The sequence below is a fragment of the Clarias gariepinus genome, chromosome 1, assembly GCF_024256425.1.
Source record: "Clarias gariepinus isolate MV-2021 ecotype Netherlands chromosome 1, CGAR_prim_01v2, whole genome shotgun sequence".
NCBI lineage: Eukaryota > Metazoa > Chordata > Actinopteri > Siluriformes > Clariidae > Clarias > Clarias gariepinus.
The window spans coordinates 34,759,909-34,775,746 of NC_071100.1; the positions used below are offsets into that span (position 1 = coordinate 34,759,909).

The 15,838-nt window shown below is 37.8% G+C and overlaps 2 protein-coding genes across 2 annotated transcripts in view; one reads left to right on the plus strand and one right to left on the minus strand.

The window, feature by feature from the left end:
- LOC128520978 (B-cell scaffold protein with ankyrin repeats-like) overlaps positions 1–6,255 on the plus strand; it is a 43,307-nt gene extending 37,052 nt beyond the window's left edge. Inside the window, exons 10-15 of the mRNA XM_053495459.1 lie at positions 1,488–1,550; positions 1,822–1,997; positions 3,787–3,853; positions 5,563–5,592; positions 5,994–6,055; positions 6,223–6,255. Of these exons, the coding sequence (XP_053351434.1) occupies positions 1,488–1,550; positions 1,822–1,997; positions 3,787–3,853; positions 5,563–5,592; positions 5,994–6,055; positions 6,223–6,255 (431 nt within the window). The remainder of the gene's footprint in view (positions 1–1,487; positions 1,551–1,821; positions 1,998–3,786; positions 3,854–5,562; positions 5,593–5,993; positions 6,056–6,222) is intronic.
- Positions 6,256–7,621: 1,366 nt separating this feature from the next.
- LOC128538036 (nuclear factor 1 B-type) overlaps positions 7,622–15,838 on the minus strand; it is a 138,938-nt gene continuing 130,721 nt past the window's right edge. The window contains exon 11 of the mRNA XM_053510637.1: positions 7,622–7,998. Within this exon, the coding sequence (XP_053366612.1) occupies positions 7,969–7,998 (30 nt within the window). The 3' untranslated portion in view covers positions 7,622–7,968. The remainder of the gene's footprint in view (positions 7,999–15,838) is intronic.

The window sequence follows — 15,838 nt, forward strand, 5'->3', positions numbered from 1 at the left end:
TTTATTAGTGCCAAGGGACTTTGGTTGGAGAATTGAATAGTTGCTTTCAAGCACAATGAGTCTCTAAATAAAAAAAAAAAAAAAAAAAAACTTAGCTCCCAAAGTCACGGATAGAAGCACAAAGAGAGAAGCATACTGCTTCATGCATCTGCAACCAATCAGAACAGCACAAGGGGGCCAAGTAGAGTCGACATCATGCATTACACATGTTTTCCACCTCTCCCATCCCACAACATGAAATGACCGGGTGGTGGAAGAAGGAGGAGGGGGGGTTCAGCACAAAGAGAAAGACTTTTCCATCCACTTCAACATTGTGATCTCTCGCCCACACGCTGATCAGATTTCTGGACCCGCTCAGTGTTTAGTTGAACTGGGAGGGACCAGAGCTCGTCTGAACTGCTTAAGCTGAAATTCCAGCTATTGTTAAAGCCGTAATGCTGCTGGATTATTATATCAGGATAAAAGGTTACCAAACAATACCTTTCCTTGAAACTGGCATGACACCTTCTGTATCTTTAGTGTGGAAAGGTGCATGTATTGTATCTTACAAGTAATACTCTAAAAGCAAATTAAAGGTACAAGAGTGGTACCTAAGGTAAAAACTTAGTTAAAAAACTACTTTCACAACACTGATATGTACTAAAGTGCGTAGCATGTCATGGCACAGAAAATACCTTTTTTCTTCAAGTTTATGCTTGTATGCTGCTATTACTGTAGGTATTTGAGTAATTTAGTCTAAAGGAGCTAAAGTGTCCTTATGGGGGGCAGGGGAAGCTTTGTGGTAAAGGTGTTGGACTGCTGATTAAAAGGTTCCTAGTTTGAGCCCCAGCACTGCCAAGCTGTCACTTTTGGGCTTCAGCTGCTCAGAAACAACAACTCGACCCTGTGAAAAAACTGCCACTGAATCGACGGATTTCTCTCCAGATGAGTGTTTGCCGACTGATGGCACATGGATGCATCCTCACAGTGTTCCTGCAAGTCACAAAATGGTGCAAATGACAAAATGCTAGAAAAGAATCCATCAGAGGAGAATGGCACAGTGTGGTGCCGAAGTAACCGAGCGCACCAGCAGCCTCTCATTTAAAGCCCTTACAAACAATCAATAGTATCACCAAGTGTATCCTCCACTTTAATTAAATTTTCCTCCTTTTATCGATCGCAGCCAGTCTGATTTGTGTTTATCTTTTGTTACAGCAAAAGCAGAAAACGAGGCTCCTTTCAGTCTACTTATGTTATTATGACCATGCTCTCTATCAGCCTGTGTTATTTTAGTAATACCCATTATACGTAGTGATAAGACAAGTTACTGTAGGGAATTCACGTCTTTGTCATCTGCCCTGTGTGTACAAACAGCATCTTTTTTGTTATGTGATGCCACCTAGTGGATAAGTAGCATTCCTACTGTTAAGGCACATGACAATTTCGAGCTGCTCCAATGAGAATACCAGGCCAGTGATTTTTGCTGCTTGTCTTTGATTTCATCCTAGTCTTCCAGAAGAAAATGTCCCAGGCAGATACTGAGACTCTCTACTCTTTTCCTGCTAATCAAAGTAAGACATAATGCATGACACAAAGTAGTGTGCTGTTGTCAAATGTCATTGTTAAGATTTAACACTGATACAACTCACATCTATTACAAAAAAAAGAATACAATTCATTCCCTTTTTTTTCTATGCAAAATATATATATAAATGTAAAACATTTATATAGCAATGCTATAAAACTGTGCCATATTTGATTTGTATGTGTCCAAGCATAGCTGCCCTACTTTACCTCTCTTTAACTTTGTATGTAACACTAACTGCTGGGTGCATGCCACAGCCAGCAGTCAAGACTCATGCACATACGACACCTTTATGCCGAGTCCAGTGCCCGGACTGGATGAGCTCATTAAACTGCAGGAGCAGGTGAAGAAAGGATCACTCAGCGTGGACGAGGCCCTGGAGAGATTCAGTGACTGGCAGAGGGTTCAGAAAGGATTAGATGGCATCCAGCAGGTGACTAACCACACTAGATATGCAGACGAAACAAATAAATAAACAAACAAACAAACAAGGACTTATTTATGTTAGAAATTTAAAAAAGAATGTAAAAAATGTCAAATGTAAGAATGTAAAAAAATGTTTAAATAAAATTTTATATATGCATTATTAGTAAAATGTTGCGAATAGAAACACACAAACACACACACATACATACTATATATATATATATATATATATATATATATATATATATATATATATATATATATATATATGCAACAGTACAGTATTGCAAGATTTGATTGCAAATTATTGTATTTTTACATTTCTATTGAAATGAATATAGAAATGAATTGGTCTTGTAGTCTCTATCAAGTGGTTTTACACAGCTGTTTGGTCCCAATCATGTGAACTATCATCACACCTCCACTATTAAACATAGTGATTTCTACTGTCCATTTTTATAATGCAAATTCTTTTCATTTTATCATGCAACTTTTTTGATTGATGCAGCTCAATAATTTTGGATGCAGTGTATATATGGTGTTTGGTTAATGTAGCTGGAAAGCCGTTAAAAATCTTGTGATCTTGCTCAGGCTTAGGGTTTTCTCAGGCCACCACATGTACAGGATAAGCAAAATTAGTTTCGAGGGTGTTTGATGAATTAAAAGGAACAGTCCAGTGAGTTCTAATCCTGAATAGTTAACTATTAGACTTAAAAAGCAATGGGAGATGTAATAATCCTGTACTTTTTGTGCAATTATTCCACATTTAAATTTCACTGGCATTGAAATCAGTATATTTTTTTACATGTCATTGAAATAACAAAACTAAGACTCCTATGACCTTTCAGAGTTTATATTGAAGTTGAATATTTGTACTGCAATTACCGTGCATTCGTCTTGCTTTCTCTAATCGTTGTGCTGAAATGAGAGCGCTGTTAGATCTGTGACTAAATGCTCATTAGACCAGACTAATATCAATATCACTTATCATTATTGTCAGCAGATAATATCCAGATGGGATGCTTCCAGTAAGGATCCTGAGTGGCTGCAGACGTAAAATAAACACAGAGTGCGAACAGATCAACATTAAATTCATCTGAATTTGTAGAGCAGTGCCGCACCAATAAAACATACCCCTACAGCTGTGACCATATTAGGAGCTTATACAATATACAATATAAACATTCCACATTACTGCAGTGAATCAAGCAGCATAGGAAGGTTTGCAAAAAAGGCAAAATAAACACACTTCTCATGCTGATCCAGTGCAGTGGTATTTACTTGACCACAAGATGTTAGGAAAGCAGGATCGCCCATTTCTGTTATTTTTCCTGACACTCCCTCTGCTCACTATGTAGTGTTCACTTGTTTTACAGCACTCGGTCCACCCATCCGGTTTGTGCTTCTTGGTTGAGACTTGCAGTTCACGTTATTCTGCCCGACATGTGGCTCATGTAGCACTAAACGCTAAACATTTTTACCTGGATTGAATCCATAAGCAAATCAAATAAGCAGCTGTGATTAAAAACGTATCTTCTGATCAATTTGACAAAAGCCAGAGATTTGGTTAGTATAATTTAGGAGACTTTTTATGCAGGTGTATGAGCAGAAAGTGAATAAATCAATACGTAAAATGAGTTCTAAAGCTACATTTGGTTACACTGTATGTACTGTTTTTGTAACTGCTTAAACACAAGCTATTACAACATGCTGCTTTATTTATAATTCTTTTGATTGTCTTAAAACTATCACTAATTGTAACGACAGAATAGTAATTGCAGTTCTTTGTTTTGTAGGAGAAACTGCGGCAGTTGCGGGCAAGCATTATGAATAACAGAGAGGACAGTGATGACAGTGTCTACGGTCAGTACATACAGTAGGAGAAACAATTCTCAAAATTCAGTCAGTGATCCCAAGTATGCTATTTGTTTGAACATTTGAATTTTATCATAGAATAGAAATTATAACATTTTATACAGTATGTTTCTACAATGTTCCCTAAACAATAAAACCATAGCACTGGAACTAAACCAAACTACATACGAACATAAAAAGGATATCTTTAACACTTCATGTGAAATGTACTGCCAATGGAGGGAGTACATTTATAACACATTCATAAGCATGACATAACAATTTAAAACATAATAATATTTTTAATAATATTGTATTATAAAGCATTGACAGACATTCGATGAAAAACAGAAGAAACTGTAACTGTCAATGTAATTTATCCTTATTTTGTTATCTTTTGTCTTAACTAGCAACTACCTAGCACATTTAGGGCATTTTGAGATAAACATTAAAGAAATGTTAAAGGTATACTGTATATAGTACTTCATAACAGTTTTATAACTGCAGAAATTGTTCCTAAATAAACCATTTTAAATATAAAAGTAGCATTATCACTTTAGTTAAAGAGTATCCAATTCCATTATCTAATATTATTATTATTATTATTATTAATAATAATAATAATAATAATAATAATAATAATAATATAGATACACTAAATAAACCTTCCAAAAACAATGACGGTAATGAAGAGCTACCAAGTGAACACATACTGTATAGATTTTTTAATTTTTAATGCATGTTTAATCATCCCCTTACTAAAAAGTTAATTTCATATGTATGTTTTGATATAAGCTTCAACTGCCGTGTGTGAGGGAATGTGTTATGAAGGTGTTATGAAAGTCTAAAGTGACTTACCAACATTTCTCCTGTTTCTGCTAAAGTGGTCTACTTATAAATTTATAGCTTTAATCATAAGTTGTGTCTGTGTAAATATTTCATGCTGTTTCCAGAGTACAAGAAAGCATGTCAAGATTCTTGTCAAAGGAAATAACACATAGTGTACTGATGCAGGAAAAGGGTATTAACCACTAGAGATTTCTTAATAATATGGTTAGAACTTTTTCTAACCATATTATTAGGAAATCTCTAGTGTTTAATACCTTTGCAGCTTAACTGTTTAAGCTTTATTATTTTTTGCTTGGGGCAGCGTGGTGGCATAATGGTTTCGTATGTGGCCTCGCACCTCCTTATTAAGGGTTTGTGTCCCGCCGCGGGTCTGTCTGCCTTGGGAGCATGTTCTTCCTGTGCTAGGTTTCCTCCTACGGTCCATGGATAGATCTACCCCTACGATAGGCTTGCCCTGGGATAGGCTCAAGGCTTCAGGGCTTCTGCAACAGAATAAGCGGTATAGAGAACGAGTGAGAGTGAGTGAGTGAGAGAGAGAGAGGGAGAGAGAGAGAGAGTATTATCACACAAGATGTCTTTTGATACAACAACAGAAAGTGGTTATGAGTTGGAAAGGCATCAAAAGACAAACTAAAATGTTGCCAGTGTTCGACATGGTGCTTAATCCTGAGTCTGTTCCAAAACAGATCCCTAATTTGAAAAAACATTCAGTGTCGAGTTGACCGATCCCTCAAAAGCACCAGTAGACAGGGAATAATAAAAGAGTTAAATGTAACTAACCTTGTATGATTAAAAGAAATTGTGAAAAAACATCAGTTTGCCAAATCCATGATCCATTCAGGTTAACCATCTTCTTCTTTGTCCAACAGATAAAATCAACATCGTTCATCATACGCCATGTAAGTGCTTTACTTCTACTTTTCAACACTTGAGAGCAGAGAATATTACCATGGGAGATTATTATTATTATTATTAATATTTTATCTTGCACCAAGCCTCCTTCATATCTCTAACATTTGGGTCTCGCAGGAAGCAGTTAGGTAGCAGGATCACACGCAAGGATATAATCTTTTTATAGTGTGTAGAGGTTGAGTAGAAGAGAGTACACACAAATATCAAACACACTCTTTGAGGTGCCATTTGTCAGTGTCAATGGAATCTGCCTTTTAATAGCTGTGTGGTTTTGGGAGCATCAATTTTAATGAGCGGTACAACTGTTCAACAGCAGTAAGGATGCTTAGTGACACTCCCTAAGTGGATCTTTTACTGTCAGACTAATAAATGTTTTCACCCTGGTCAGCTGCGCCTACTAAAGAATGCAGAAAAGGAAGCCAGCAAGCAGAGGGGAACTACAGCAAACCCGTGAGTTTTAATGTGAAAAGTTCTTACTTGATTTTCATAAATCACCGTGCTGATGGTAGTTGGCTCTCTTCCATGACATAATTGTTTTTATAATAATCTCTAATTAATATCTCTAAGAATAAAAATAGCCCATGACTATGTTTAAATTTGGTCTTTTTTTTTTCCAGGCAAATTTTTTTCGGAAAGCAGATAAGCGATGAAAAGTAAGCATGATCAATTCTGCTTGCAAAGATTGCTTTAGTAAACTGTTTAGGATTAATTAAAGAAGCAAATTAAAGTAAATTTTAAACACTCCGAAAAATACTATACTATACTAAATTATACAATACTGTTCCTTGTTGCTAAGGCAGTCTTATGATCTTTTTATATATTTAATATATATTTGTTATACTTTTAGAATATACCGTTAGAACATACCCTTACAAATTATGTACAGTACCATAACTATTTTCCAAAGAAAAACTCCCCCTACAAAGCATTAATCATAAAACAAGAAATATTGTATTATTAGGGGTACCATCCCCACCATAAGGAAATGTAGAGGTTTATTTATCATTTATTTTAATTTATTTTATTATTATTATTATTATTCAGGATAGCTACATATAGCTGCACATAACTTCAACAATATTGCATGTTATAAGGAGACGGGGGGGGGGGGGGGGGGAGACAGGGAATAATAAAAGAGTTAAATGTAACTGACCTTGTATGATTAAAAGAAATTGTGAAAAAAACATAATCCATGATCCATGCAGGTTAACCATCTTCTTCTTTGTCCAACAGATAAAATAAAGGGATTATAATGCATTTTTTTTCTTCTTCTCAGAAATATATCATCTATACAGTTTTAAGCTGCTTTGACTGGAAGGATACCAGAACTATAACCAGAATGTGGAACTGTGGTAGATCATTATATTTTAATGTTGTTTTTTAAACATAATTTAATGTTTGTTTCTTCTCTCTTTTTTCTTTTACATTTGTTTAAATTATCATAAATAAACATTATGTAATTATGTAACATGAACATTTCATCTATTTTTAAGATAAAAAAAGTACTTAAATTACAGTATATACAATTATTTTTTCCACACACACCAAATTCCTTGCTTCATAAAATCTCCACAAGGGGGTGCTATCTTACCAGACATGCTGATCAAAAAAAAAAAAAAAAGGGCCTGTCTTTATTAATTCACATCCTTTGATAGACAAACAAGGCCCTTGCACCTCCCTTTTCCCCCCAGCACACTCTTCTAGTTCTATATGGATCACTAACTGCATGAGAGGACGCAAACAATCGTCTTGGAAAGAAAATCATACGATGCCTTGCAAGTGAGGTCTTGTCTGTTATAATGGTGTCGGGGGATTTGGGAGAGCTAAAGTGGCTCGGCGATGCAAGGCATGCTGCTAACTTGCTTTGCCTGCCAAAAGCAAGCAGCTGGACACGTTTGCATGATCAATCATGCTCTTTGTGAATAATATGTATTAAAGCCCCCACACTCATGGCGTGTTTGGAAGCAGCAGTTTTGCCTTTGGAGATGATCCGGCTCCAGCAGCCCCGGTGGCATTTGAGGAACGGGTTTTGCCTGTCACCTGCTGCTCTGGGAAGGAGCCGAGCTTCGTGATCCTGGGCTGGAGGCAGCTTCGCCATTGCTTTTTCACCTCCGTGTGTATTCTTCAGCTCAGTGAGTGGGAACAGGCTGTATCAGAATCCTCCGTGTACGCCGTTCCAGATCTAAATCAGGACATTTCCAATATGACAGTTGGATCTTGCCAAAATCAGCTCACTTGACGTGTGTTGGTGAAATGAACCTAATTAATGAAACTGCTTGTCCATTAGGCTCTTATGGAAAGATGCCACAGGAGTTCTTACTTTTCTCAAGCTGGGACAGAGTTGATAAACCCTTCATGAAAGATTAAGGCTTCCCTGAAGTATAGAGCTTTATCTGTGAGAGAGCAGAGGGCAGGATTAGAATGCAGATGCATCAACAATGCTGTCATAAAACCGCAAACTGATAAAGATCCAGTGCAGCTGAGGCTCGTACTCAACCCAGACCCGTTATTTCAGCTCATCTCTCCACCTGACAGAAAAAAAAGCGCCTTGATTTCTTCAGAAGCCTGCTGGAAATCTACCATTTTAAATGGACACACGGGTATTTGGGTTGGGTTTGGGTAAATGTCCATTGATATCCAGTTCAAGTCCAAACACATATATACTCACACACACTTCGAACAATATCATTCTCTGCATTATGAACCAGAATTATGCACAACTCTTCCTCTTTCAGCACTCTGATAAAAATCAGGCAATTTCACAGTCAGTGGCATTCTTTCATCCCCTAATCCCTTGGCATGTGTACAGTATACGTGACCCTCCTCTGGAAGGGGCCGAGGCCACGGTTGTGGAACCTCAGATCATGGACGGGAGCTTCTTATCCACAGCAACCCTAGTTACAATAAACAAATAAAGATCAAGGTTCAGGAGAAAATGTGGGAAGATGACCCACTGTCACATGCAATTATACTGTAGCAATTTTAGTCACTGAAAGAGATTTATTTGAATTCAACATGAGAAAAGCTCTAAATTATAAAATTCTGTCCATCGCACTAAAATAAGTCACCTCTAACTGTCCAAAATTTTTCAGTTTGACTTGTTTTTAAACATGCTTTCATCAAAGTTTTCATCAAGTTTTTCTTTTAATCTTTTCCTACAGCACTAAAACATTTACATGGAAGGCCATCACCATGCTTCTCACCAATGTGGGGAGAACCGTGTGGTATAAAACAATCTATAGGGAGATTCAGAACTCATTTTGTTTTATTTCATGCTTTTAATAAAAAGGCACCCTGAGATATATCAGTCGATTGAGAGACAGCTTCAACATTCAAACAGCACTTTAAATCCTGGAGATGTTTGTTTGAACCAGGCTTAGCACGGAAATTGACTCAAATTAACCAGAAGAGCAAACTACTTACATTATAGACGCTATGCATCTCTAGGGTTTTGAAAACATCTTGATTAGTAAGTTGCTAATGGTGTGGGATCTCTGTTGTGAGTATTTGTAGTGCAGATGACTAGAGCTGGAGTGATTACTAATCAGCGCATACAAGAGCCAGGTGTTTGCTGGAGCTGTGACTTTATAAATTCCAGGATCCTTATTCTAATGCTTATCTGTGTTCTTTGGTAAGGCTTAAACACTAAACAGCATTGCAGTATTTTAATTAAACTGAAAATGTGCAATCGGTTTGCACTGAGTTACAGTAGGGTTTATTTTTGAGTTGCCTTGCACAATCTGGTTTTGGACTGCTTAATGCAAATCTGATTTTGGATTTTGAGTTTTGGGAATTTTGCATTTAAAATGTATGTTTACATGAAATAAAACAGAAAAATTAAAAAAATGTACATTTCAAGTTCATTTTAACTTATTCGTGACTACTACATTAACCAAAACAACCGACAAGAAGACGTAATGTCCACCTACTTGATATCTCATTATGCCAAAAAAATCACACTATAAAGTTAAATCATAAGAAATAAGAACGACTATGGAAATAAAAATCAGTTTAGTCTCATTTATATTCCTTTTTTTTTTGTTTTTTTGCTTTGTATCTTTGTATTTTTGTATCTTTTTTTTTTTTTTTGGCTTTGTCAGAAATAAAAATCCTCAATTTCTACAGGACCTGCATTCAAGGTATTTTACCCATTTAACCCAATTACCCAATTGTCAAAATTGTTATATTTATGATAGAGCTTATATTGAAAATTGCATTTAATTTTTTATATATAAGAATCATTATTAAAGATTTTTGTAACACCACACATTGTTTTCTTGTTTGTCTCTCTCTTGATAGTGCACCCACAGTGAAATAAGCATTTTAATCTATTAGTTCCCAAGATTAGATTTTTGGTTCATTAAGTATGCATAATTTATAATTAATATAAGTAACTCAATACAAATAGTTAAAAACAAATGTGTCATCTTAAACGTTTTTGCCAATTTCCTCTTTACCTTTTACAACTCAGTGTCTATATAAAATACACTATATGGGTAAATAAATTCTAATTTTAAACAAGAATTTAACATATTATGCCGTAAAGGAACTAGGACATAAAGGCTGGATACCTGCTTTTAAAATTAGTCATGGAGAACAGGCTTGGATGTCATTATTGGGAAGGAGGTATGGAGTAATACGGTGTCCAGTGCTGGATGGCCAGTGAGGTAGACTGGTAAAGGAGACAAGATGTTGGAAATGTGGAAATGCCGCGGGCTCTTTTCTACAGAACTTATATGGCATTGCCTGCCTGTTTTTTCTTTTTTTTTCTTTAGCTTCTTTGGAAACAGATTACTAAAAAAAAAACCCTATTGGCTGGCCACACCACTACCAGAGTCTCCCCAACTCTGTCTATTAGGAAAGAGGTCCATTTTTTCATTAGGGCTGTCTAAAGCAGAGTCTGCCCTGGCATTATCTGGGTTCATTACCGCAATGAGAATAATTCTTAGACATTGGAAAAATCAGGTAAAGCCAAGCTTCATAGACTGGTTAAAGTTAATTACAGGCACAGCCTCCTACGAAGGGCTTATCGCAAGATCTAATGAAGGCAGAGGAAAGTATTACCAGGTTTGGTTCAACTTCCAACATTTTATACAATGTCCTGTAACCTTATTTAGTATGTTATATTTGTATCCTGCTACCCCTAAACCCTCCACAAATGCTTTCCCTTCCTTTAATGTAAATATGAGATGTAAGGATTTTTTGCTTGTTGTAGTGTATTGTTTCTATGGGAATGTATGTTGGTTAATGAGTGTATTCCAAGAGTTTAACACAAATTTGAACATAAGATAGAGTTTGGTTCAATTCAGTTTTTTTTTTTTTTTTGCCTAGCACATACTGTATAACGATATTGTCAATTAAGCTTTACATAAATTTGTATGTAGATTTATATTTAGATTCCCAATGAGCAAGCAAAATCTTTATATAATATGAGATAATATGAGGAAGAACGTAAAAAGCAAACAAAACATCTTTAGTGCAAGTCTTTAGTAAGATTATAGAACATAAATCAATCACAAGTTAAGACATAAGAAAATATTGAGATAATGTACAGTGGTGTGCTTTAGAGCAACAGAGCTCTGTGTAACATTTCTCTGCCTTTGCGTGGTATGTAAGCCTGGCGTGAGTATGCAGCTACCCCTTGGAATGTACTTCTTAAGCCTTCACCGGCACCCAAACACCCCCAGAGGTGTAGCTATTCAAGCATAATAACTCTGTCCCAAGCTTTCCTGCTATGTTGATGCTACTCCCCCCTGAGAAACTCAATCCCTGAAGGGCGAAGTAGCATCTGCCAAGAGGGCAAGGGTACATGGGGCACTGTGGCACCATGGGCCCCTGCCGAACCTTCATCCATCTGATCAGGGGCCAAATGAGGCCCCTAGGGTGAGGCTGTGCCCCTTCGCCTGCAGCTCACAGGCAGATTAGCAGTTCTATTCAGCTCGGGGCTTTTGTTCGGCAGCGCCCAGGCGAGGTCCAGCTGTCTGCGGTCACAGGGATGCACTAATTCCACTGCAGGTCAGCAGCTCTGCATTTTCAAGCGCCTCCTAAAAGGTCACATCCGCTCAGGAGAATCCAGACGACCAGAATTGCCGTCCTCGCACAATCCCAGTGACCCGTGTCTTCCCCCCGCCCTTCGCAAAGCCGGCACTTGGGCTGAATCAAAGACTGAGTTGATATACAGGGAAGGCTTAAGGCTTTATCTTTTATCATCACTTCAATCCTTCCAAGAGGGAGTTGAGCCTTTGAAGCTGACGGTTATGTTTTCATAAGGATGTTTTGACTGCTCGATGTGTCTTAGTAAAGGCCCGTCGTGCATTCGGTGTAAATTGGGGCATTTGATTTAGTGTATTTTCACAAGAGTCTTTGTGTTTGAACAAACACTGTAAAGCATATAGAGGTCAATAGCGGTGAAAATTTATCATTAATGAATGGCTGGCTTTATTTCAAATCTCATAGATGCTCTCTGTCTTAAGGCACATTTCATAATGAAAACAGTGCCAGAGTTAAGGAATAGCTGATAAGTTCTCAGGGCTCAGTCTTTATGTTCTTGCCAAGAGAGGTTTTTCAGGGTAAACGTCAGGATTCGTAAGAATAATCTCATTATTGCTATTATATACAACACAACGAAAGAGAAAAAGCACTAAAACGCAAGAACTGTTATTCTGTAGCCATGGCATTTTAAACAAAACCTGTAAAGACGAAATACCACACATTATTCATGAGAATAATCCTGGCCATGACTTTTGGAAATAAATTCCAAAGCATTTAAATATGCTAGTATGGCACATACTATCATTAAGAGCCAGAAAACAAACAACGAGTTAGCCGCACTCGCTACAGATGATGCAAAGCGAATAGCTATTACAGTATAAACACACTCAGCTTGCATCCCTTATGATATGACATTGCGAGACTGAAAACTAATACATGATAATCATGATGACAAAATAAAAGAAGCAGAAATATGGTGTGACAGCAACAATCTTAGCTTTGAAAGCACTTCTCACCTAAACAAGCCTTAGCACAAAAGAGATTAATTGTTCCAACACATGTGCAATAATTGCTTGAGTCTATGCCCGACCAATAGAGTGTGCAATGCCAGTCCATAGAGTAATCAAGGTGATCTGGCAGGCGCTGCTCTGCATACATCGTACCGTAAAGTCATCATCCTATGCTGCACAAGAGCTGCCCACATAGTACCTTGAGGGCCTTCCTGTGCCAGAGTTAGGATGTAAATGGGAACCAGGGGCACCGAGTAATCAAATAGAAGTGTGTCTGAATGCTCTTTGTCAGCACTATGACTGAGGATGTGCTGTGGTGTGAGCCATAATAAGCACCACTGCCTCTCAGGGATAGGAGTGTATATAGGAAACAGACACATTTTGTCAGTTTTAGTAAATTTCCTATATAAAATTTCAATATCCTTTGCAAGTTTTCTTTTTTTTTTATACATAACCTCATATAGTGTCTCTCTTTTAATCTCCCCTTTTTCTGCTATAGTGTGATGAACATGCTGTCAATGCAGTCTTGTAAAATCCTGACAAAATATAAAACTTCAAACATTAATTCTTGAAAATGTTTAAAATAAATAAATAAATAAACCAAGAAGAATAAAACGATTGGGCTGTTTTCCCATTTCCTCTCAGCCCGAGGCAGCTTTAATGGCTTTTCTCCACTCGGATGCAGGTGAGGAGAGTCTGATTCCAGCTGAATCACGCTCGATCCCCTTCCTCCTCCCCCTTAACCACAGTCTCAACCAATCACTGGGCTTGCTGCTGCTGGATGGCAGCCATATTGTTATTAAAACCTGCAGGCGTGCTGAACACAGCCTCTACGCATCGCCCTCCAGTGCCGCAAGGAATTAGGAAAAAAACACCAGCTACCCAGAAAGAGAAGTGGAATCATGAAAAAAAAGCAAAACAAGGGAGGATAGAAACTGATGGGTTTAGTATGAAGATAGAGAACGGCGAGCACGGGGCATTGCGCCTTCACCTAATCACTACCGCTAATGTGGTCGAACATTAAAAGTGATGTGTGAAGTTGTAAAGAGTTGAATTGCACTGGCTTGATAACAACCAAATGTGAAAAAAAAAAAAACTTCAATTTCTTTGACAACATGCTTTACCACATTCTGTTTATGTTTGTAGGGGCTTTTATGAAAATTTTTTGGTCTCTCTTTTTCACTAATGGCTTCATGCTAATGCACCCTTGGTGCCAGGTATCCTGCATTAGCTTTGATAACGCTGAGTTTTTCTCACCTGCAGCCAACATCACTGCACGCTTCCACCAGGCACCATATGCAAATTATTATTAATGGCGATTCATTTACATTGTGTTCTGTGCCAATCTTTAATGGTAAAAAAAAAAAAAAAAAAAAAAGTAGCACGACAAAAGCAAAAACAGATCCATGTTGGGGGGTTTAAACTCTTCTCTGCATATCATCCAGCTTCAAGGTTGCTGAGGCAACATCCAATCGAAAGCCGCGGTGCCGGTTTGGTTGGCGCTGTCTTCGTTGGGCGCAGGTGGAACACATATGAAACAATCGCCCATCTGGGTGTGCCAGCGGCGCCCATTTTAATCACACCATTGCCATGGTACTGGCTAATGGAGACGTTGAGTGGCCTGCTGGGAGGTGGCCAGGCTCAATCTATGCCAAGCAGAAGAGAGGGACAGGAGACACTAATGTCCAGAATGAAGGACGAGAGACTTACAATTAAACCCATCACTCATTGATTCGATCCCTCGGCACCTTGAGATGAATATGAAATCAAACTACCATACCATGAGATCAGTATCGTAAGTGTATGTACATGCATACACGCTGCTTTAACTCCTGCATACGTTGCTGCCTACGTAATACTAAAACTAAGGTTAGCATTAATGCTATGTAAATTGGAAGCACGTGCGCTCAATGAATCAATCAACCAAGGCACCTTATCAACTGAAGCACATTTAGCACGAGCAGGCCCAGCACAGGTTAATTAAAACACAAAAGCCAAAGGGGGGAGAGGCCTGGCATCCATCCCTGCCCAGTCTAAGCCTGTTTATGCCATGCTGGGGGAAGAGGATTTAGGGCTGTGAGTGTAATTTTAAGCCCCCCCTCCCTCCCTAAAACCCACCAACCCCCTACCATGCTCCCACACATACAAAAATAAATCAAGTCTTTGCCTCTTTCCGCACCTGCCCCATTTCAAATGATGTTTGTCAACTCAACTGCTTGTGAGACTTTAAACCGAAACCGATTCCCAGGAAGCTTTAGATATGCATTTAGGATAAAAAGTACTTTCCTAGTTTCCATCTAGTTTCAAACATGCAAAGCAGTCATGTTACAAAAAGATTAGCCCTATTTTAAATTCGAAATCATAAACAAAAAATCCCCACAAAAATCAGTCATAGTAAAGCTTTTACAGGTGGCCTCAAAATTGAATGCTTGTAAGTGAGCACTTTGTAAGTAGGGCAAAGGCAATAAGGATGTACACCATTTATATACGTACTGAGCAGTATTATGAGTTGATACCATGCCAACACTTTGTAAAAAGCCATACATTTTCCTTATAGGTCCAAGTGATTTAGGAGCTCAATAGAGAAAGCGATTTAGCAGGAAATACACTGTGATTTAGATGAGCTCACCGCATACATCTATAGCTTTTTTGTCCTAATCAGCATCCGTTGCGGAGATATCTGCAAATCACTTCCAGAACTTTCTATCCAGGATGAGGGGCTTCAGTTAAGCATAAAGAATGGCTGTCATTAGCTTTACTGCAAATCACCCATTTTCTGTAGACGATAAAGTCATTTTTCAAACTATTAGGCATCAGATAAATTACAGGTTTAGGACACTGATGGGGGGGGGCCTTAAGCACTTACTTAAACAGACTTGCATGCAAAAAAAGACAGTAAGTGATGTGTGCACGTACAGTACTTGTTTGTAGTACTATTGTGAAGACTTTCCATTATTGTTAATTAAGGTAATTTATGTTATGCATGCACAAAAATCTTACCCTGACCTTAAGCTCAATAATTGGGGCTTTTCCAATGGTTTTATACAGTATGGAAACTGCTTTTGGGTAGGAAAAAATAATCTTATGAAGACATTTGGTCCTAAAAACATGCCGCCCACAAATTACTTGCACTACCAACCCCCATCAATTCCACATATACACAAACAAGCAAAGAATACCACTTATGTATGTTCCACGCATAAATGAAATGGTTGTGTACTATGGAACGTTT